This window comes from Corythoichthys intestinalis, chromosome 22 (assembly GCF_030265065.1).
Source record: "Corythoichthys intestinalis isolate RoL2023-P3 chromosome 22, ASM3026506v1, whole genome shotgun sequence".
NCBI lineage: Eukaryota > Metazoa > Chordata > Actinopteri > Syngnathiformes > Syngnathidae > Corythoichthys > Corythoichthys intestinalis.
Genome location: NC_080416.1, coordinates 843478 through 868372, shown reverse-complemented (window position 1 = coordinate 868372; position 24895 = coordinate 843478). Strand labels below are relative to the sequence as shown.

At 41.0% G+C, this 24895-nt stretch overlaps 1 protein-coding gene across 3 annotated transcripts; it reads left to right on the top strand.

Moving 5' to 3' along the window:
- The first annotated feature begins 687 nt into the window (after window positions 1-687).
- Window positions 688-22970, top strand: smad10a (SMAD family member 10a). 3 transcript variants are annotated; one of them, XM_057828740.1, is made up of 13 exons: window positions 688-979; window positions 2759-2834; window positions 9892-10132; window positions 11075-11249; window positions 11355-11378; window positions 12595-12801; window positions 13120-13359; window positions 13494-13595; window positions 15149-15202; window positions 15346-15529; window positions 15710-15878; window positions 18492-18630; window positions 21850-22970. In XM_057828740.1, the coding sequence occupies exons 1-13, from the start codon at window positions 976-978 to the stop codon at window positions 22059-22061; spliced, it is 1827 nt and encodes a 608-aa protein (XP_057684723.1). In that variant the 5' UTR covers window positions 688-975; the 3' UTR covers window positions 22062-22970. The 3 variants fall into 3 exon arrangements, with proteins under 3 accessions (XP_057684723.1, XP_057684722.1, XP_057684724.1); XM_057828739.1 differs by having other exon boundaries at window positions 9889-10132; XM_057828741.1 differs by lacking the exon at window positions 2759-2834 and having other exon boundaries at window positions 9889-10132.
- Window positions 22971-24895: the final 1925 nt, after the last annotated feature.

Below are 24895 nucleotides of genomic sequence, written 5' to 3'. Positions count from 1 at the left end.
TAGATACTTTTTCATACCACTCCAATGTATATGTATAGTATATAAAATATACATATATAAAATTTTTGCATCAGGAGAAAATACTTTTACTTTTTACTTAAATTTTAAAGCAATTACTTTTGCACTTTTATGTATATTTTTCTTAGATTCTTTTACTATTCAGTGATTTTTTTTTTGCGCCTGTGTTTGTACTTGAGTACGTACTTCATCCGCCACTGCATATAAATTGAAGATAAACATTGACTTCTTAGAATAATAAAAACATAAGTAACATTAATAAAATAGGCCAAAATGACACTTGCATGGAGCACATTAAAATTGAATATAGTTTGACAAGGATTGACTTTTTTTTTATGATAAGGAAACAAATAAGCCTAAAATAAATAAATCCAAATGTGCAAATAGAAATAAGCTTCTTGAAAGCATGTCCAAGTGTTGAGTTTTGTCCCACCTCGGGGTACAGTTGTAATTCGCGCCCATGTAAACGTATGTTGGGGGAGCGCTAATCTCCGCGGCGCCACCTTAAAGAAAACAGTCTCGCGGGCCTGTCAATCTCGACGAACCAGACAGACCCTGGCTCGCAGCGTCGCGGTGAAAAGCGCCTCCCCATTGGCCGACGGCCACCGTGCGTATGAAAGCCGGGCCGCTATTGGCCCGAGCGCGTCGCGACACCGACGCGCACGATGTCTCCCCTCTATTGTTATTGTGTCGTGCGCGTGAGGAACGGGCAGGATGCACGAGGAGACAGCAAGACTGATAAAATGATAAAGCTAGTGTGAGACACCCAGGCTAGCATAGCAGAGATTTTGACTCCGTTTAGCGGCAATTTATGGAAGTGTCGCCGGCGTGATAGACAAGCCAGCTCATGTAGAGGCCAGTAAACATTCATACTAGCTGGTCAACACCACTTGAAGCGATTGCTCAGCGGACACCTCAGCGGTCTTTCTGTTCAAGTTCTTCTCTTCTCTCCGTCTGATGTGTAAGTATTGGCGATTCCGCGCGAATGTTCCTTCCGCCAGCTGTCGCCTACGTTCCAAACAAACGATTTTCAAGTGCAACTTGCTCATAATTAGCTCGCCAAATTGTCGCGCTTCTCTTTCAATCTTTCCCGGGTTCGTTCCAGGTGATGTTGTGCTCGTTCATCTATTTGCGAGCGTTCACTTGCCCGTGTGTTTAACTTTGGCCATGTAGTTAACAGGAAACGTTCATGTACAGTACATTTTCTGTCACCTTTCTATCTATATACAGTATTATATATAGATGTCGTCGGTCGGTTACATGTCGGTGACGCGTTTCTATCGATTTTAATGGAGTCAACGGAAACCACGGACGCTGCTCAGATCTGATCAGTGAGGTGACAGTCGGCACGACTTCATGAATCCTGGGAAAATATTGATTGAAGTTTTCATTCGCGCTACAGTGTCCTCCAGCTGTGGCGCTTGGGGCCTGCAGGATGAGCATATAGTGTATTTAAGACGACGAGGAGGAGGCGGGGGCACCAACAAATACCTGTGACTGTCTGCGGAGATGCTACGGAGTCCCAGACATGACATGAACAAGAACATTTATGGATATTCATTTACTGAATAGCGTTCAAATAAACTTGAGCAGTGTGAGCCCGTGTGTAGTTTCCTCCCCTTGTCATCTTCACACTCGCAAAACATGAGGTAACTCGGGATACGAAATCGTTCATGAAAAATTGTCAATGCTTTTCCCACTTCATATTACAAAATATTATTCAGCATACAAAAGATAATACATACTATCAAGGGCGTAGGTTTGCATAGGGACGGAAGGGCCATAACACTAGCAACTTTTCAGAATGCTCAAATTGTCCCGACCAACTTTTAAGCAACCTTTTTTGCATTATATAGAGTTCAATTATATAGGTCATTTAGACTGTCTTCCCATATTGTTGTAATGAAAGAATTGACCCTACCATTATTAAGTATTTTCATTATATTCAGACTTACATTGATTCCTTTTCACTTGTTGATATTGCCCGTTTATTCGTCCCCCCACCCCCTCTCAAACGAACGTTTGGTTGGCTGATGAGTTGAAGCCCCCTTATCCCACCACAAAGACACACACACATACTCACACAGCCCCAACAGATTCATGTCGACAACATGCCGCCTCCTCTGCCCCCTTTGGAGAGGTGGAGAGGAGGGATATTAGAATGTATTTTTTTTGGCCAGCAGCAGCCACTGTAAGTCATGTAAAAAGTAGGGCTGTCAAACGATTAAAATGTTGAATCGAGTTAATTACAGCTTAAAAATGAATTAATTGTAATTAATCGCAAATCAAACCATTTCTAAAATATGCCATATTTTTCTGTAAATTATTGTTGGAATGGAAAGATAAGGCACAAGACGACCTCTCGTATATATACCACTATGTGCTACACCAGGGTTGTCACTTTTACGGCCCCGCCAGGGATTCCGATCTGTCCCCTGGGGTTGTTGTGCCTGACTGGCACGTTTTAGCCCATTCATATAACAATACATACAAAATCGCATGCTTTTATTTTGACACTGGCGCCATAAAACCGTAGATTTGTGTGATCGAGTGCGTGCGCTACAGCACTTGGCTCACTTTCTTGTCCGCAGTTACATTCATCTGTTCGTTCGTCCCCTCCCGGTCAAAATGGATTGGACGTTCAGCACCGTCGATGGCAGCCAATGAGTTAACAAGGAAGTGACCCAAAAATGCCCTAAAACCTAACCTAACAAAGCATCTCCATCCACTTTGCACACAGGGACTGATTCAGAACTGGGCCATCATGATCCCAGTGAACCTTCTGGTCACTCCTTGGTTGACCAACTTAATACGAGGTAAGCAAGACTCTTTTAAGCATTTCTATATAGTAATGCATTTAAACGTAAAGGGACGGAAAACACCTTAAACCTGAATACCAACGAAAGCCTTTCATTGGGAAAAAAAAAAACCCCACAGAAATTCAATTTTCTGACGAGTGCTAGTGGAGAAAATGTCAACATGGGGGAGAGATTATATCATTGTTGGTACTATTTTAGCCAATGAAACGCGAGAATCCCAGATTACCCGGACTTCCTCGAGACATCGTTAATACTAGGGATGTCCCGATCCAATCAAGCCATTTTTCAGAGGATCGGAATCAGGTGAAAAGGATATTTATTAGAAGTGTGCAAAATTTCCGATTCTTAGATTATTCGCGGTTCGGCCGTGGAAGATTCGAGAACGATTCACAAACATCCAAATTCCGATGATTGAATTATACCAGGTAAAGCGGGAATGAAACACCGTCAGCGTGGTCTTCGGGACGCAATGAGGAACAGACAGAGAGTAAATATCACGTTCAACTCATGCCGCTAGATAAAAAAACAATCATACCGGACTGCGGCCGACAGCCGCTACAAACAACGCCCAGTGGCTAGTTGCTACAAACATACGGCTACAGTAGATATCATATATATGTAGAACTCGATGCAAAATGACAGACAACAGCAGTGTTAGAACATGTATTATTGAACCGAGATGCGAAAGGACAGACTTTCCGGCATTAGTAAACAGCCGCTATCTTAAAGCAGTGAGTTCTCTAGAAGGTTCTGTTATAGCGAACCGAATTACTTTTTATCTAAAAAAAAAATCGGCAAAATCTTGACTTGAATCTATCTTTAAATTATGAAACTGTTTTAAAACTTTCACATGTCGAAAGTAGACAGAAGGGAAATTATGGAATAATTGGAGCAATTTTAACAACTTTAACGGTTGATTCACAACATTAAATTAATTGAATGTAGTTTAAAGCTGCCAACACAGAATGGGGACTTGAGTACTTTATTTACTGTTTTTAACGGTTAACTTGATACTGAAATAGTACTTTGTTTAGCCTGGGATGATTTTTGAACAATTTTGGAACTAGTGTACAAAAAAATTAAAAGCAGGTGGGGGGTAGGTTTGGAGGGTGACGGTTGTGGTGCAACAATAATCGATTTATAATCAAATCAGAGCCTCTGAATCGTAATCGAATCGTTAGGTGCCCAAAGATTCCCACCTCTAATATTTATGTTTTTGTGCTTCATGCTCGGACAGCCTCTTACTTTCCCTCCTGCTGCTTTTCTTGATCAGTAGTGCAGCGGGTAAGTTTGCCACTTAACAATGATTGACAGGTTTGTAGCTTTGATCTGGCGAGCGAAGCCTCTAGCTCTACGATCAAAGGCACAAATGTGTTAATCATCGTTTAGTCATTCTTCGTTGTCTAGAAGCTTTTCTCAGCAGCGTGAGTGTCAAAGCCTGAGTGAATTTGAGTGGACCCACGCATAAGAATGTTATGGAGCGTGATTAAAAGTATGGCGTTAAAGGTGATGCAATGCAAAATGTGGGTGACATTTTGTGCACCTTAAGAAAAAAGTGCAACCAATACAAAAAGTAAGTGTGGAGCTTTGGCAATATATACATACAGTGCTGGGCAAAAGTATTGGCACCCCTGCATTTCTGTCAAATAATGCTCAATTTCTTCCAGAAAGTGATTGCAATTACAAATGCTTTGGTAGTGATATCTTTATTTATTTTGCTTGCAAGGAAAAAATGCAAAAGAGAATGGGGAAAAAATTAATGATCATTTTACGCAAAACTCCAAAAATGTGCCAGACAAAAGTATTGGCACCCTTTGAAAAATCATTTGATAGTTCTCTAATTTGTGTAAAAAAAACATCACCTGTTACTTACCTGTGGCACATCACAGGTGGTGGTTATAAGTAAATCACACTTGCAGCCAGTTAAAATGGATTAAAGTTGACTCAGTCGCTGTCCTGTGTCCTTGTGTGTACCACATTGAGCATCGAGAAAAGAAAGAAGACCAAAGAACTGTCTGAGGACTTGAGAAGCAAAATTGTGAGGAAGCATGGGCAATCTCGAGGCGACAAGTCCATCTCCAAAGACCTGAATGCTCTCGTGTTTATCGTGCGCTGTGTCATCAATAAGTGTAAACTCACGGCACTGTGGCTCACCTCCCTATATGTGGACGGAAAAGAAAAATTGACCAGAGATTTCAACGACAGATTGTGCAGATGATGGATAAAAGACCTCGACTAACGTCCAAACAAGTTCAAGTGGTCACGCAGTCCGAGGGTACAGCAGTGTCAACCCGTACTATCTGTCGGCCTCTGAATGAAAAGGGACTGTATGTTAGGATACCCAGGAAGACCCCACTTCTGACCCAGAGACATAAAAAAGTTTGCCAAAACTTACCAGAGAAAGCCAAAAAAAATGGAAGAATGTTCTCTGGTCAGATGAGACATAAGTTGAGCTTTTAGGGAAAAGGCATCAACATAGGACAAAGCCTTGAAAGAAAAGAACACGGCCCCCACAGTCAAACATGGCGGAGGTTCCCTAATGTTTTGGGGTTGCTTTGCTGCCTCTGGCACTGGGCTGCTGCATGGCATTATGAAGTCTGAAGACTATCAACAAATTTTGCAGGGCCCAGTGTGAGAAAGCTGGGTCTCCCTCAGAGGTCATGGATCTTCCGGCAGGACAATGACCCAAAAGCACTAGAAAATGGTTTGAGAGAAAGCACTGGAGACTTCTAAAGTGGTCACCAATGAGTCCAGACCTGAATCCCATAGAGCACCTGTGGAGAGGTCTGAAAGTGTCTCCAAACTGCCATTTTCAATTCTCTCCACAGCTGTCTTATGGGATTCAGGTCTGGCCACTTTAGAAGTCTCCAGTGCTTTCTCTCAAACCATTTTCTAGTGCTATATGAAGTGTGTTTTGGGTCATTGTCCTGCTGGAAGACCCATGACCTCTGAGGGAGACCCAGCGTTCAACATTATGCTGCAAAATTTGTTAGTTGTCTAGTTGTTCGTAATGCCATGCACACGGTCAAGCAGTCCATTGCCAGAGGCAGCAAAGCAACCCCAAAACATCAAGGAACCTCCACCATGTTTGACTGTGGGGACCGTGTTCATTTCTTTGAAGGTCTCGTTTTTTTTTTTCCTGTAAACTCTATGTTAATGCCTTTTCCCAAAAAGCTCTACTTTTGTCTCATCTGATCAGAGAACATTTTTCCAAAACGTTTTTGGCTTTCTCCGGTAAGTTTTGGCAAACTCCAGCGTGGCTTTTTTATGTCTCTGGGTCAGAAGTGGGGTCTTCCTGGGTATCCTAACATAGACTCCCTTTTCATTCAGACACCGACAGATAGTACGGGTTGACACTGTTGTACCCTCGGACTGCGGAACAGCTTGAACTTGGATGTTAGTGGCGGTTCTTCATCCACCTTCCACACAATCTTTCGTTGAAATCTCTCATCACTTTGTCTTATCCGTCCATATCTAGGGAGGTGAGCCACAGTGCCGTGGGCTTGACACTTATTGATAACACTGTGCACGGTAGACACAAAAACATTCAGGTCTTTGGAGATGGACTTGTAGCCTCGAGATTGCCGGTGCTTCCTCACAATTTTGCTTCTCAAGTCCTTCTTTCTTTTCTCCATGCTCAATGTGGTACACACAAGGACACAGGGCAGCGATTGAGTCAACTTTAATCCATTTTAACTGGCTGCAAGTGTGATTTACTTATAACCACCACCTGTGATGTGCCACAGGTAAGTAACAGGTGTTGTTACTGACACAAATTAAAGAAGCATCACATGACTTTTCAAAGGGTGCCAATACAATACCGGCCCATTTTTGGAGTTTTGTGTAAAATTATGATTTTTTTTTTCCCATTCTCGAGTTTTTTCATTGCAAGCAAAATAAATTAAGATATTACACACCAAAGCATTTGTAATTGCAATCTTTTTCCGGGAGAAATTGAGAGAGCTGACAGAATTGCAGGGGTGCCAATAACCCCTAAAAACAATACCATTGTTTAAAAAAAAAAAAAAAATCAAACATCCAAAGCAGTTACTCACGATGTTAGTCCCATTACTTGCGTATTCTTTTCACCAAATACTTAACTTGTACTTGAGTAGATTTTATTACTTTTGCTTACACTACCATTCAAAAGTTTGGGGTCGCTTTGACCCCAAACTTTTGAACCGGATTCTATATGATGAAAAATCCCATATGATACACTACGGTTCATATTTTGAAGTAACGCTACTCTTAATGGAGTCAAATTTTTGGCTACTCTACCCACCTCTGCTTCAACATAATTCACCTCTAAACACCGCTTATTTAAATACCACTTTTGACATGGCGGATAATACATTCAGGGAAGATGCTGACTTATTTCCTGCTAAAGTTTATCTTGGTTCTACAGCTCCTCCGAAAACGTTGACGAATGGCTTTCACGACAATGAACTCGACCATCATTCAAACAAATCCCTTCAGCTTTGGTCTAAAGTCAGCGATTTAGATGGCAAATTGAGATAAATTATGTGTTAAATGTCATTTTGGGTTGTCGTCGTGTGCAGCGGCTATTATTGTGCCAGACACGGGCAAACCCAAACAAATGGCAGACTGATAGCAAGGACCCCAAACATACAATCACGCAACTGCGCGTTCTGGACACCTCGCTCGCTCGAAGCGACGGAATTGTGTAGAAGGTTATATTTGCTCCCGGACCCTGTCTAATTTGGAATACACATTCCCCTGGAAAAAAAAAATCTAATCAACTGAGCGAGTCAAGTGAAATCTTCCAAATACATGCTGAGCCTTCTTTTCCTTTATCTCGGTGAATATTTCAGTTAGCTGATTCAGTGTTCTACAAGGCCACACGCTCTTCCATAGTAATATATGGCGTTCCAAAAATCTGGTCTCAATCAAAACTTCAATGACGAATGAACACAGCAAGCCACATGAGGGAATAACTCACTCATCTTGATCAAGTTTAGAATTGTGTGTAAATCATCATTGTATGTAACTCTTCTCTTAGTCATTTACCATACAATTAAAACCCAACCAACTAGACTACAATAGACATGATCCATCTTTGCATATTGAGTTTTGTGCATCAATAATGTGACCCAGTCTGAACAGGCTCAGATCTGATTTGGACCGCAACAGTCATCCCTAAAAATCAGACAGGAAAAGGCATCCAATCGGAATCAGATATGATTGCAGTCTTAGGCTAGGTTCATACTACAGGTCTTAATGCACAAATCCGATTTTTTGCCATATCTGTTTTTTTGGCGTACCTGTTCAGACTGCCTTTGTCCATTGAGACTGTTCAAGTATCACACGTGCGCACTAATTCGCAGTACGCGATGCGCTCAGCAAAGAGACCCGCATGCGCAGAAGCATCAAAACAACTTACACATGTTAGCTGTATGTCATTCCAGAGTGATCATATTTCGATTTCCATAGAAAGGACACACATAACAGACATTAATCATCCCCGTTTAGTCTTATATTCAAAGTTTCTATGTACTGATAGAACGCATACACGCACACATATGAGCCTTGACGTGTTGCGTGAAATGACGTGGGTACGTCAGTTTGCCCCGACTCGGCCATGTGTGCAATAATGTAATATTGCTCGTTCGGCGCACAGAATGAAAATCGAAAATTGTGAGGCTTATTTGTTTTTTCATTTTATTTTTTTTTAGGGCTGTCAAAATTATCGCGTTAACAGGCGGTAATTAATTTTTTAAATTAGTCACGTTAAAATATTTGACACAATTAACGCACATGCCCCGCTCAGATTAAAATGACAGCAGAGTGTAATGTCCGCTTGTTACTTGTTTTTTGGTGTTTGGCGCCCTCTGCTGGCGCTTGGGTCCTACTGATTTTATAGCACCAGCACCATGCGTAAGAGGTGTAATTATTGACATCAACAATGGCGAGCTATTAGTTTATTTTTTGATTGAAAATTTTTCAAATTTTAATAAAACGAAAACATTAAGAGGGGTTTTAATATAGCATTTCTATAACTTGTACTAACATTTATCTTTTAAGCACTACAAGTCTTTCTATCCATGGTTCGCGTCAAGAGAATGTTAATAATGTTAATGCCATCTTGTTGATTTATTGTTATAATAAACTAATACAGTACTTATGTACCGTATGTTGAATGTATATATCTGTCTTGTGTCTTATCTTTCCATTCCAACAATAATTTACAGAAAAATATGGCATATTTTAGAGATGGTTTGAATTGCGATGAATTATGATGAATTAATTTTTAAGCTGTAATTAACTCAATTAAAAATCTTAATCGTTTGACAGCCCTAATTTTTTTATGACTGTGGTCAAGCCCGCTTAATGCTTAAAAGCAGAGTTCAAGCTAGGCGCTAATACCTACATGGCTGCCGTCCTCCATGCCTCTAGCTTTCCTGACGTAATTGCTGCATGAATTCCGATTTGGGAGTCTTGACAGTTCAGACCGCCAGTAACGTTCTGAAAAATGTGGCCCAGATCAGATTTGAACCACATACGAAAGTGACTCAGATCGGATTTGAAATGGTCCACTTCTATGCGACTGGTCCCGTTCAGACCGTCAAGTTAATGCCTGTCTCAAGTCGGAAAAACAGGAAAAAAATCTGATTCGTGCATTAAGACCTGTAGTATGAACCTAGCCTTATTGTCTTGAGATTTAAATGCTTCATTTGTGTGCTGGTAAATCCAGCTTTCTATGAAAAGCTTTGTGGCTTGTCAATGCATTTTAAGAAAATTCCAGTCTAGTTAGGACTATTGTGAGATTTGCCAATAAATTTGCCTTTGCTGCGCACCAAGAAATGAATAGAGCAGAGCGCAATGAAATCTTGTGGTTTTCAAGTATTTCGGGATTGAATAGAACTGTGTCAGGTCCACATGTCAGGATTATTGGCATTTAGCACTAACTGAATGAATAGACACAGTCTAAGAAGTTTACGTTATGTTAAACACATGTCACAAATACTTCCTCTTTTGGTGTCGGATCCTACTACCTTTGGACTGATGCTTTATTTCTTTTGTGCGACTCTAGCAGCATCATGTCAGTGAACCCCCCGAGTAGCAATGACGCCTGCCTCAGCATCGTCCACAGCCTCATGTGCCATCGGCAGGGCGGGGAGAACGAAGGCTTCGCCAAGCGGGCCATTGAAAGTTTGGTCAAAAAGCTGAAGGAGAAAAAAGACGAGTTGGACTCGCTCATCACCGCTATCACGACCAATGGCGTCCACCCGAGCAAGTGCGTCACCATTCAGAGGACGCTCGATGGACGACTACAGGTTAGCCCTGACGGTCAAGTCGAGCGATCTCGCAATCGATGGACCTAGTGCAAAGCTCCGCCCCCTTGTAAAACTCAAGGCTCTGTCAAATTCTCTCAGTGACAGTGACTGAGTGAACAAACGGTAGTTCAAATTTCTGAATTTGCACTACTACAGCTGGCCAATAGACCTGTATTTTAAAAATGATTTTTTTAAATGAATATGTCCATGGTATTAAACTTTACCAAGAGGAGAGCATTATTATAATCGAGGCAAAATGCTACAACTCGCAACTTAAAAACGAGAAGCCCCACAGGCCGAATATCTAGCCAATATATATGTATTTAATCCAACATTAGCTACTTAGAAATGTTACCACATGTGTTCTGTTAGATTTTTCTCCCGAAGCTTTTGTGGGGATGAATAAGCAGACTTTTACATTCAGTTGGATTCTCAATATTATCCAGAGGCGCTAAATAATTTACACCATAAAACACACATGTCAACACGAATACGACATTAATAAATGCTCAACGTTGAGAGAGCGGTGCGCATTAGAGATGACCGCAGCCGCACGCTAGGTGTGTGAGTGAGGAGAACTTTCCTTCGTGTGCGTGGGTTAGTAAACGTAAGTGCATCTTCCTTTTTTATTTATTTTTTTTTAATAGAAGGTTTGTGGTGTTTACTTTGTATTTTCAGCTCTGGAGTCTTGACAGCTTAGATATATAATTAAATATAAACAAATATAATTTAAGTGTTAAACCATTGGGTTTTTGCCATTTTAAAGTTAGAAAAAAAGATGTTTTAAGTCACGACCACACAGAATTCCAATGCAACACTAAGGCTTGGTGTATGACTTTTGTGATCTGGGGGCGTGGTTATGTGATAGGTCCATTGCTTGTCAGTCTTTGGAATTGATAAATCAGGTGCCTGTTTTTTTTTTATTTGTTAATGTACTCTCAGGTGGCAGGGAGGAAAGGATTTCCTCATGTAATTTACGCACGGCTGTGGCGCTGGCCCGACCTCCACAAAAATGAACTCAAGCATGTCAAGTTCTGCCAGTATGCCTTTGACCTGAAGTATGACAATGTGTGCGTAAACCCTTACCATTATGAGAGGGTGGTGTCGCCAGGCATTGGTAGGTTCCCACTAACTTACTAGAAACACACCATGTGTTGTCAAATTTACTGTTGTAGTTCTATTTCATCTTGTTTTGATTTGCCATTGTTGTGTCCCCTGACAGTTGGTCTCAGTCTTCACAACACAGGTAAGTTCCAGCCTGCAGAAATACACTACATTATGATCTACCAATTTCAGTACATGCACTACAGGTGCATCACTTGTCATTAAGGGCGTAAGGGTCCACGGGGATGTATTGAACCGTTTCGGTTTTGCATGTTCGGTTAACATGCCAACCGTTTTGACTTGGGTGCCTCCTCAAGAAATGCCCTGTTTACAAATATTACATGATGCTCCAATACTATCTTTAGTTTCTAAAGAGCAATAATGTCACTCAGCAGGCATATTTAGCGAGGGGTTTGACCTACAGCAGCCGAAAAGCACCATTTTACTGAAAAAACTCGACCAGTAGATCAGATCCAATCTTGTGAATCCAAAAAATTCATTGGTTAATGTTGCCCAGTATTGGTTGAAATGAAATCCAGGACCTTCTGGCCCTTTTTTGAATTGGTTTGACACCCCTGGTCTAGTGGTTTTATTATTATTATTTTTTTTTAGAAAAAAAGATTCAAATTGAATTTTGCGCTTCAAGTATTCATTTAATTAAAGTGGCATTGTAATGGTTTATTTTGAAAGTGTTTGCATTTAGTCTTATTGATTTCGGTGGCTATACTTCCCTCTAGTCTGCCTCATTTCACATGGCTGAATCCAACTGCTCCATGTTAAGACCAACATAAGCCAAGTTTTTGTTTGAGCTAATGTTTTTTTTAATGCATTCGTAATTTAGTTTATAGGTATATTTTTTATACGTTTTTATGTGGGAATGTTTCTGAACCATTTGTTAAGAGCATTGTTTAAAAAAACAACAACTTTTAATAGCATTTAAGCTAGCAGACTTTTGCTTTGTGAGTTAGCCAATTGTTCTTTTGTTGTACATAGATCCTTATTTATTTTTATACCGTTTGAAGCTCAGCTCAGGTATTTTAATTTTTCATGTTTCTTATCCGACTACTCGATTATTCGAACTAACTAGTTCATCGATGAATCGACTTCTAAAACAATCGACAGCCGCAGCCCTACATGTATTATTCATTTATTATGTATGACATTAATTCATTGTGTGATGCACTGAAAGGGAGTTGCTGCTTTTTTAATCTCATTGTGCGATGTATCATGACAAAGTCTATTCTATTCTATTGCAAAGCAACAAATTCCTCAAAAAAGTTTTGTATCGTGAGGTTTTTCTGATTTTTAACTTGGACATTTTTTTTTTTTTGGACCCAACCTTTCATGTCATCCCACAGCTCCGCCCGGCGGTCTGATTAAAGAAGAGTACATCCATGACTGTATCCAGATGGATCTTCCACCCGGTATGCCACTGTCTGACCACCAAGCAACGCTAAAGATGCCTCCTACAGATCATTACGGCCAACCCCTGCCGCATCTGTCCTCCGAGCCTCACGGACCGCCGCCGGTCACCAGATACACTCAGCTGCCTGTCTCACCCAAAGGTTAGCCTCCTTAACTTACACTGACAAAACTATTCATGCGTGATATTTAGTTGCATATCCTGAGTAAAATACTGTGAGGGAAGCACTTTGGATTAAAATTCAATCCAGTCCGCCACATATTCATGACAATCCATCTGTTTACAAGGAAAAATGATAGAATTCTTACAACAAAGTAGAAAAACTACTCAAATCCAACAGTGTTATCTAATGTGTCTGTTTTTGTGGGCGCTAAAAAGGACGCCGAATTGAAAATGACATGCTTTTTGTATTTAAGTCTGATTACTGCAAGGATTCTGATGTGCACATTTTCCTCCGTAGTGTCCAACTCGGGCTCCATGCTGCCACTGCAGGCCAGTCACGGCGACGGCCGCCCTCAGACCGCTTCTCCACAGGTGCAAGTTATGACTCAAGCGCCACGTTCCCCGACTCCAAATCAACCGCCCCCTCAGCAACAAGGTCCCCAACCACCTCAACAATCCTCTCTACCTCCTCATCAATCCCACGGCCAGAATGGATACGGTAGCAGCAAACACTCTCAAAGTCAGGCTGCCTTCCACAGTGAGTTTTGGGGGGGGGGACCAAAAACCTGACTTTTAAGTCACCGTAACCTTTTTTCAATCAAACCCCAGTTGCATATTTCATTAGGCAGGTGTATGACTATCAATAACAAATTTTGCTTTACTGTGATACAGCGGTCTGGACAGGTAGCAACACCGCCTCCTACACCCCAATAGGACCCCTGCAAAACGGACGTGGTCACCAGCCAACTCCACTTCACCATCCGAGTCAACATTGTAAGATGTGCCTCAAAATCAGTGTTGTTTTTGGCAGGCCTTTTAATTTTCGTCGAAGTCGTTTAGACGAAAATTTTGCCATGTGGCAAAATGGATTTTGCCATGTGGCATTTTTTTTTTGCAATGGAAAATTTGGACGTGCATAGCCTTCAATGGCATAGCCTGACTTGGGTGCCAGTTGAATGCCAATGTGCTGTAATATAAAGTGTATGGTCAGAGATCACAGCCACACGTTTTTCTGCCATTTAAAATGAATGGAAAATTTGGACGTGTATAGCCGTCAATGGCATGGATGTGCATGGCCTGCAAAACTGCCATGTACCCAAAAAATGCCACATACCTCCCAATAAATGCAACAAATCAAAATACATTTTGCCACATACCAAAAAAAATCCACATGGCAAAAAATGCCACATGGCAAATTCAATTTTGCCCCATGGCAAAAAAGTGCTACATGGCAATAAAAATGTCACATGTCAAAATCCATTTTGTCACGTGGCAAGAAAAATGCCACATGGCAAAGTCCATTTTGTCACATGGCAAGAAAAATGCCACATGGCAAAATCCATTTTGGCACATGGCAAGAAAAATGCCACATGGCAAAATCCATTATGACACGTGGCAAAAAAATGTCACATGGCAAAATCCATTTTGTTACGTGGCGAAAAAAATGCCACATGGCAAAATCCATTCTGCCACGGTGCGAAAAAAATGTCACATGGCAAAATCCATTTTGCCACATGGCAAAACAAAAAATGCCACATGGCAAAAAATGCCACATGGCAAAAAAAAGGCCACATTGCAAAATCTATGTTGCCACATGGCAAATACCACTTTTGGTTCTCGGACGTGCTGCGAAAATGCTTATTAGTCATATTTTAGTCATTTCAAAATGTGTTGGTCTTCTTCTAGTCTTTGTTGATGAAGACAACTGTAATTGCATTCAATTTTAGTTAACGATTGCTCAAAATGTTTTCATTAAAAATGTAAAAGTTTCAGTCAAAAAATAAATGAAGGTTGAATGAACTTTAATAGACCAGCACATGTTGTAGCGTCTGTAAGTACAATGCTAGCTTTGTGATAATAATACACACGTAGCAGGAAAACCATACATTATTTCCAATTAATTAAACCCACCTGCACGCTGCCGACTGTATGTAAGAAAAAAAGTTGTCTGAGAGTTTAAGACGACGCTAGCCACGAGTTACATTTAGTGCGTGATGATTACTCGCCAAAGACCTTTAAAGCAACATGGCATATTCTCTCTTGCCAAGATAAAAAAAACAAATCTTACCATGTGTTTCAAAACAAGCCTAACTGGGAGCACATCCGAACACCGGTGAGGATGGAGGAGTGGCTCAGTACATCTTGTTTGTATGAGTGACACGACCCAAACACTGCTACGACGCAGGCTGATGTCCTCCACGTACAATATGAAAATTTCACGGCAGGAAAATCAAAACTGTCATTACAAAAAAAAAAAAAAAGTGTGAATCCTAAGAAGGACATGTTTTTATTTGTTTTATAGTCATGTTTTTTTTCTTCCTTTCCAGGGTCTCAGCATCATGGTTCAACATCTTTCGCCCCTTCAGTATCCAATCATCCAGGTTAGAAACAAGATCAGGCCATTTCTATTCTGTACTTGTATGACATTTAAACTACGTATTAGCTAGTATAGTTGCTGCCCGTATGAGTCATTAATAATGTCAAATATTTTACATACATACCGTATGTTCTATTGTCTGGCCAGGACCAGAGTTTTGGTGCTCCATCTCCTATTTTGAAATGGACGTTCAGGTGGGGGAGATGTTTAAGGTGCCCTCCAACTGCCCCGTCGTGACGGTTGACGGCTACGTGGATCCATCGGGAGGCGACCGCTTCTGCCTCGGCCAGCTGAGTAATGTCCATCGCACGGATGCCAGTGAGAGAGCCCGGTATGTGCCGCAAAAATCACTCCGTCCAATTTTTTTTTTTTTTTTGTTCCTGTGAAACTAAAGGTTTTCTCATGAAATTTGGAATTGATCAGAATTGGTAATATCAAAACCATTCCCCGTTTCTTTGATTGTACGACTGACATTTTAGCTTAGTTTTATTCCATTCTTGTTTTTTTCCAGGTTACACATCGGTAAAGGGGTGCAGCTGGAGTGTCGTGGCGAGGGCGACGTGTGGATGCGGTGTATGAGTGACCACGCCGTGTTCGTTCAGAGCTACTATCTGGACCGGGAGGCGGGTCGAGCGCCGGGCGATGCTGTGCACAAGATCTACCCTGGAGCATACATTAAGGTGTGACTAGAGCTTGTATACTCACTTTTACATCTGATAGTAACTCTGCACTACTTCAAAATCTTACAGATGGAAGCAATCTAACATTAGATATTGCAACCTAGCCCTTAAGGTCCTAAGCTTTTTTTTTGGTCGTTATTTATTTATTGTTATAATTACACGATAACCAGAGGTGGGCAAAGTTGACAAAAATGTTACTAGAGGTGCACGATATCCATTTTTTTTAAAACCGATACCGATAACTTCCTGCTCCTTAAGGCCGATACCGATACAATAACTGATAATAAATATATAACTTTTCATTGTATATTGTTTTTTAACACCCGTAGGTCAAAAATACTAGTGGTGGATTTGCTCTTGATCCAACCAAAATTTCCATGATGACATGAACATTATTATAATGAACAAAACAAAGACAAGAACAGTTTTGACTTCAAATAAATTGCCCATATTAATTTTTTCAAATAAATATAATTTGAGTCAATCACAATCTATCAGTCAATATCATTGACAATTTGTTCCCCTTGAACAATAAGCACAGAACTAAAACAAACATAAACCCAACAGGTATTGTTGTGCTTTGTCACCAGATAAAACATTTGGTGCAACAGGAGAGGAGACTTTTGTGGTCTTGGTCCATGAAACAACTTTCTTAACCTGGCAATTATAGGACAATAAGCCTATCAATGACCAAAAGGCCTCTCAATAACTTGTAAACATAACACTGTAAGATGCAAACATTTGCTAATTGCCATAGTAAGGTTCATCACTCAGTGATTGAAGATTAAGGCCTCTAGAACAGTAACAAAACGGGAATGGAAACAAACGCACATATCCCAATCCACCGACACCATGCCAAAAATAATATTAATAGGCCCGATAATTTTTAATGTTATCGGATTTATTGGGATGACGTCATAATTCCTATTATCGGACCGATAATTATCATGCACCTCTAAATGTTACACAAGTAAAAGTTGTGTTACTTCAAATTACATTACTTAAGTAAGAGCAGTTATAAAAAAAAAAAAAAAAAAAAGTATATATATATATATATATATATATATATATATATATATATATACAGTGCTGCTCAAAAGTTTGTGAAACCCCTCAACATTTTGGAATTTTCTATTATTTCAACCTGATTTCCTAATCAATCAATTCAGTAGTTTTTTTTTGTTTTTTTAACAGTTGTGTTGTCGAGACTAAATTAAAAAGAGTTTTCATCAACTGATGTAGGTGCAAAATTGAACTGTTTGGTCACAACCAAAACCGCCATGTCTGGCGAAAAGTCAACACTGCATACCACCAAAAGAACCTTCTCCCAACAGTGAAGCATGGAGGTGGGAATGTCAAGATCTGGGCTTGCTTTTCATCCTCAGGACCTGGACAACTCCACATAGTCCAGGGAATCATGAATTCTGAGGAATATTGTCAAATCCTAGAACATAACCTGACGCCATCTGTTTTGAAGTTAAAGCTTGGCAGAAGGTGGATCATGCAACATGATAATGATCCAAAGCATTCCAGCAATACAACCAAGGAATGGCTGAAAAAGAAGAAGATTCGTGTTCTGGACTGGCCCAGTCAAAGTCCTGACCTAAATCCCATTGAAATGCTGTGGCTGGACCTGAAGCGAGCAGTTCATGCCAGACGCCCATCAAACCTCTCTCAACTGACTGAGTTCTGCAAGGAAGAATGGGCAAAAATCCCCCAAAGTAGATGTGAGAGGCTGATTAGTCACTACAGAAACCGTTTGGTTGAGGTAATCTCTGCAAAAGGAGGCGCAATATCCTATTAACTGAAGGGGTTCACATACTTTTGCACACATGATATCTGAGTTTTTCTTAAATCAACCACTTTTGTTAAATAAAGAATGACAATATAACTATTTCTTTTGTTTCAGTCCATTATTTGGAATGTCAGTATTGTGGATTTGGGTATAACTTAACATTTAATAAGGTTATTTTAGTTTTTTTTACAAAAAATCTGACCATCGCTGTGGGGTTCACAAACTTTCGAGCAGCACTGTATATATATATATATATATATATATATATATATATATATATATATATATATATATATATATGGACTCATGTACAAGTAAGGTATTTGGTGAAAACAATACTTAAGTCATGAGTAACTGCTACAGTGTTGTTGTTCAACAATGTTTTTTTTTTCTAAGCACAACGTCATCTATGTGAACTGTTATTATTATAATACTGTACTATAACCTATGACATGACCATACTAGGCCCAAAAATACACAGAAATCAACGATTTCTGACTGAAAAATGTATAGAAATGAAACATCACCTGTCCAATGAGCATGAGTGCCCTCTAGTGAAGAAAACATATTTCCTTCCTGGGGAAGAGCTTGAAATTTGGCCTTTCAAGTAATGTGGTCTCGATGCCAAAAAGTTTTTTATGGTGCTTTAAAGACATTAGGTGATTGAACACTGAGACACTGTCATCACTAAAGTCGATTTAGGCCTTTGAGCGCCCCTCTTGAACTTTGACGTGCCAATGTGTTTTTGCTAGACCTCCACTGTACAGTCAATGTGCGAGTCATGTTGCTCCAATGGAAAGTCGCTCGCCTTTTTTCAGGTGTTTGACCTTCGGCAGTGTCACAGACAGATGCAACAGCAAGCTGCGACCGTTCCGGCCGCCGCCGCTGCGCAGGCGGCTGCGGTGGCAGGGAATATACCTGGACCGGGAAGTGTTGGCGGCATAGCCCCTGCAGTCAGTGAGTATTGTCAAACCTTGGTGCACCTCTCACTTTTGAATAGATGTAAAAGATCTGAGCTGGACATAAATGGAGCTTGTGTCAAAATTGACACTACATGACATCTGCCATAAGCATTCATTACTGCCCATGACAGTGTCATGTCATAATAATGACGGTCTTATGCAGTGCTTAATTTGTAAATCATAAGGTACCAGAACTCAAAATACATATGACAGCGCAGGGATGACGAGACGGGCACAGGTCCCGGAACATACGCAGAAAATGGTGCTGAAAACAACACGCAAGTGCCCACTTGCCATGCTGTGGGACTTACAAGGCTCAATTTCGATAATATTCGTTATGTAAATGTTATGACAACGATTTACAATTATGTAGGCTATACTCTGCACAGCACGGGCAATTGCCCACATAACCACAGGTGGGACTTACTGTAGCGTACAGTCTAACTTGTAAAACATAAAAATAAATAAATAAATAAATCAGAGATTACAATAAATAACACAAACCCATTCTTTTACGAGTTTCTAGGGGTGTACGATATCCATTTTTTGAAACCGATATCGATAACTTCCTGCTCCACAACGCCAATACCGATATCGATAACCGATAATAAATAAATATTTTTTTAAATGTATAACCTGAGTTTTTGAACACCTAGAGGTTTCCAAAAAAAAAAAAAAAAACTACTGATGGATTCAACATAGATTTGCGTTTGATCTCACCAGATTTTTCATAATGACATGAACAAAACAGTGCGTTTCACTTCTGCACTGCCCGACAGCCAGCTTAAAATGAATGCACTTCCATAAACCACAAGGCTTGGTCTTTTCTTGCTTTTATGGGAAGACACTATTCTTAGTAATGTGAAAGTACAACGGAAAAATACACATATTCAATACTCTATATACAACAAACTGCACTATACACTTATATACACAACTATTATATGTATGGCATAGCACACTAGCTTGAGCTACTAAAGCATTGGCTGGCCTCTATAACACAACAACTTATTAAGTTCTGTACATATGACCCTTCACCACAGAAGTAAACATATGGTGCACATCCACCATAAAATACTTACATATTTCCGAGGCGGAAACGTAACAGAAAGTATTCACGATTGTCAATGCGACCGCTAGACACCGCAATGTGTATGTGAATGAGCTTGTAATGTGAACAAAACAACTGTGACAAAAAATAGATGCAACTGTAAAGCCAGCACAATACATATTATCGGTCCTATTAATAATGTTATTGGATTTATCGGGATGACGTCATAATTCCCATTATCGGACCGATAATTATCGGACCAATAATTATCGTGCACCAGTACGAGTTTCAACCCCCCCCCCCCACCCCCACTCTTCTCTGCCCACAAAGTTCCCACCGCCTTACAGATTGTGCAGCCCAAACCCGAATTTCCCATAAGAGTACTGGCCTGTTGCTCTGGCTCTTGGTGGTTCACCTGGCCGACTGCTGGCGCCTCCTGCCCCAACTTGGCTGGCTGTCCGTGAACCTGGCTAGCTGCTGCGGCGCTAGCTTCCTGCTGCACCTGTTAGCATGGTCGCTGCAGCTGCCTTCATCGCCGGTTGTTGCTTTTCTTCCTTCTGTTTGAAAAAGGACAGTAAATGCAACAGTCTTTTTGGCATGTTGAAATACTGTTTGATCCTGGCTGCCTGCTCCCCAGATGCCGCAAATTTTTTTCAACTTTTTTTTGTTTGTTTGTTTGTTTGTTTTATGTCAGGGACTTGATTTGTTGGTCTAGCTTTTCAGTGCATCAACAAATCTCCGACTCTTTTAAATGACGTTCAATTTTCATAAACAACATGCAATTCTTGGGATTTGTTCTGTAAATGAATTTATGCATATTTTATACTGTAATGTCCGTAACTATGTACGGTCCCTTTAAGAGACGCTGGGACTAGAGAGCTGTGAGGTAATAGGAAGCGAGGAGTAGACTGGCGAGAAGCAAAAGTTAGCGGTCGAATGTGGCGCAGTCTGCTGTTATTTTGTTTGTTGTTTTCTTATTGTTGCCACAATAAAGTGGAGAAAGACATCAACGACTCTTCTCCTTTTCACCCCCATTCGGGGCTATTACAATACATTTTTTAAAAACGTTTTCATACTATTAATATTAGGGGTGTGACAAAATATCAAAATGGTGATATATCGTGATACTTTGTACCCCAAAAGGTTATCGATATGCTCCTGTCAAGAATCGAGATATCGTTGTAAAAAGGTGTCAATTGAAAAACAAAAAGCGGCCAATGACGGTACTCGACGCCCAATCCATTTAGACTGGGAACGTTCGTTCATTCGAAACCAGAGCATTCAGTCATTCTCTCCGATTTTCAGGGCATTTACAGGTCACTAGCTGTTCATCTTAAATAATTTACAGGTCATTTCCTGTTGAGTTTAAGTAACTGCCTATTCATTTGAGTAATTCCCTGGTCACTTCCTGTTCTGTAATGCAAAATAAACTGTAGGTGACCCATAAAATACCCCAAAATCAACAGGAAGTAACTAAAAATCAACAGGTAAATGACCTTAAATGGCCATAAATTACCTCATTGACTGGCATTGGCTGCCATGGACGGCCATAGACATTCAATCCGTTTGAAGTGGGAGGGATGGCCACCCTCCCAGTTCAAATGGATTGGACGTCTAATAGTGATAAACTCATTCCAATTCACAGCGGAAGCATGTTTTTCTGCTTATTAATTTTGTAGAATATCCTAGAATGATTTGCTGACCAAAGTATCGATAATCGTTGTATCGCCATATCGTCAGATCATCGTTATCGTGAGCTTTGTATAGCAAATCGTATCGTATCGTGAGGTACCAAGAGGTTCCCATTCCTAATTATTATTTTCTATACATGAGAGGTGCCGGATCTGCCCAAATAAGTCCCGGAACACAGGAAGGCCAAAATCAAGAGGTCCGGCACAAATTACCCCTCGTCTTATGTAGCCGCTGTCAAATAAAGTGTTACCTAATAACCCAAATAAATCAACAAATAAGATGCACTGGACTATAAACCGCAGGATTCAAAACGAGGGAAAAAAGTAGCAGTTTATAGTCCGAAAATTACTGTATTCTTTTTGATTTTGCCTAAGCTTCCATTTTTAAAAAGGGATCACTATTACTCATATTTTTTTTTTGTCATCATCCTCATGACTTTTAATCATTGAAGATATTTGTGTTCCCTTGCAGGCTTGTCTGCAGCCGCAGGGATAGGCGTGGACGACCTCCGGCGACTCTGCATCTTGCGCCTCAGCTTTGTCAAAGGCTGGGGGCCCGACTACCCCAGGCAGAGCATCAAACACACGCCGTGTTGGGTGGAGGTCCACCTTCATCGTGCTTTGCAGCTTCTGGACGAGGTGTTACATACCATGCCGTTAGCCGATCCGGGACCCGCTAACTGAAAATACAGATGCTGTTATTTAGATGGGGATTATTTGAATGTGCGCGCACAGAGCCTACTCATTGGATAGTTTTTGCTTTGTACCGAAAGGGAAGGAATTCCAATGAGCATTCAAAAACAAACTCAAATGACCAACACTTAATGCTTGTAACAATCAGTGCACGCTAGTGTAGCTCACAGAGTACCATAGACAAAAAGTTCTACACTCACGTTCAAAATGAGGGTGAGTCACACCGTGTTGATATTAACAACGAGCAAACTACAGGGAGCCCTCGGGTTACGATGTCCTCGACCTACGACTTTACGACGCCCGTGTTTGGTCTGCCACTTATTTCCTGGCGCTAAAGTTTTTTGCTTAGCTACTGCATAGTGCCTTTTTTCGCGCTATGTACCCAAAGGAGATAGTTGGGTCTTCTGAGAAAAAGCTATTACCAAGGAAACCAATCTTAACATCATAAAAAGAACGAAGAAAGGGGAGACACACACGAACAAAGTTAAACCGTCGCCCAAAACTGCCTTGCCCGTCGCCAAACGCGTTTTGTGTTGACGCAGACCAACATTCGTGTAACAAATCGGGTTGCATCGTTGATGCGTCGAGTGCTGTGTGTTCTGGGCTGTCCGTAAAAGTCTGACGAGAGCGAGCGAGAAAGCTGTTCACAGTAGTCGTGTTCGTTGCAAATATATCATTGAAAACTCTCCATCCACTTCTCAGCAGTAATGCTAAGTACAGCATCTTATTATGTTGGGGTTTGCCTTGCAAAGGCCAAGATAGTGTTATTCTGCAGCTTGGTTTTTATTCTCCGCGTTTTTTCGGCGCAGCGCAGCCCGAACCGTTTGACCGATCGGCAACGTTCAAGTATCGAAATGACCGTAATTCTCGCGCGACGCAGGGAATTTTTCAAACGGCCCCTCCAAAATGTTCCGTTTGCCCGTTAACGCTGATTTGGGGGGGGGGGGGGGGGGGCGGTTTGGGGGGGAGTATCTAGTCCTACAATTTTTGACCAAATCACATAATTTGGCCATCAAAAATTCCGTGTCTCAGCAGTAATGCTAAGTACAGCATCTTATTATGTTGGGGTTTGCCTTGCAAAGGCCAAGATAGTATTATTCTGCAGCTTGGTTTTTATTCTCCGCGTTTTTTCGGCGCAGCGCAGCCCGAACCGTTTGACCGATCGGCAACGTTCAAGTATCGAAATGACCGTAATTCTCGCGCGACGCAGGGAATTTTTCGAACGGCCCCTCCAAAATGTTCCGTTTGCCCGTTAACGCTGATTTGGGGGGGGGGGGGGGGGGCGGTTTGGGGGGGAGTATCTAGTCCTACAATTTTTGACCAAATCACATAATTTGGCCATCAAAAATTCCGTGTCTCAGCAGTAATGCTAAGTACAGCATCTTATTATGTTGGGGTTTGCCTTGCAAAGGCCAAGATAGTATTATTCTGCAGCTTGGTTTTTATTCTCCGCGTTTTTTCGGCGCAGCGCAGCCCGAACCGTTTGACCGATCGGCAACGTTCAAGTATCGAAATGACCGTAATTCTCGCGCGACGCAGGGAATTTTTCGAACCGCCCCCCAAAATTTTCCGTTTGCCCGTTAACGTTGTTTTGGGGGTGTGGTATCTAGTCCTACAATTTTTGACCAAATCACATAATTTGGGCATCAAAAATTCCGTGATGGTGAGCCGCATAAAAGTTGTATGCAGAATTTGGAAAACATTTACAGTTCCCCGGAAATTTGCCAAAAACTTTCCCATTCATTTTTAATGGGATGCAACGTTCAAATTTCCCATTCACTTCCAATGGAATTTACATTGCATTCATGCCATTAACACGCATATATGTCGAATCTATTGATGCCAATGTACTTGGATTCTATTGACGCATATGTAAGTCGATGCCATTGACGGCCATGGACGTCCAAATTTCCCCATTCATTTTCAATGGCATTTACTTTGTTTAATGCCATTGACAGCCATGTTTGTTGATTTTATTGATGCCAATGTACTTGATTTCCATTGACGAAAATGTAAGTCGATGCTATTAACGGCCATGGACGTCCAAATTTCCCATTCATTTTCAAGGGCAAAAAAAAAAAAAAAACTCCCCAAATCAACAGGAAATGACCAGATATGACGAGGAGACGCCCCCCAAATGTCCCCAAATGACATGTTATGACCAGGACACGCCCCCAAATGACTTGATATGACCAGGACACGCCCCCTCCAAATGTCCCCAAATGACCAGGACGTGTCCCCCAAATGTCCCCAAACCAACCTGGGCGGAGCAAAGGCCTAGAGTAATTCATTCAGAAATTGCAGTTTCTAGTTGTAATGTATTTTACTTTTTTAATACTAAGTATTTTGACGCCAGCGTACTAGGAACGTAACTCGTTCGTAACTCGAGGACTCTCCGTACTTTCAAAAAGCAACCTGACGCAGCAAAATTTGGGCAAATTCTTTTTATATAAATTCATTTCAAGCTGATGTTCGCACAGAGCACAAGAGTGCCAACACTGAGTACAGTTATTTAAAAATAATTCATCTCCGTCTTTATGCACTTTGAATTTTCTCCAATTGGATTGGCATTGTGTAGTCGCACTCATTTGACTACATCAGGTTTAGAGTAATGCAAAATTCAAATGAAAATGGAGTACCTCTGGAAAAGACAAACTGCGTTATTTTTATCTCAATGTCGTACGAACAAATGAGGACGAGGGTGTTTTGTAACCTCTGTGCTTGTACCGTGCTCCTCGTCGCCGCCGTCTGTCCACCCAACCTAGCTCGTCGGTCCGCTTAGTACGCTCTGTTCAAGTATATCAATATTCTTTTCATACCAAAAG

What these genes read in the sequence shown, in the direction of transcription:
- smad10a (XM_057828739.1), top strand. An exon ending in ACCCTGGAGCATACATTAAG is followed by an intron (nt 15,879 to 18,491) that starts GTGTGACTAGAG and finishes GCCTTTTTTCAG; the next exon opens with GTGTTTGACCTTCGGCAGTG. An exon ending in CGGCATAGCCCCTGCAGTCA is followed by an intron (nt 18,631 to 21,849) that starts GTGAGTATTGTC and finishes GTTCCCTTGCAG; the next exon opens with GCTTGTCTGCAGCCGCAGGG.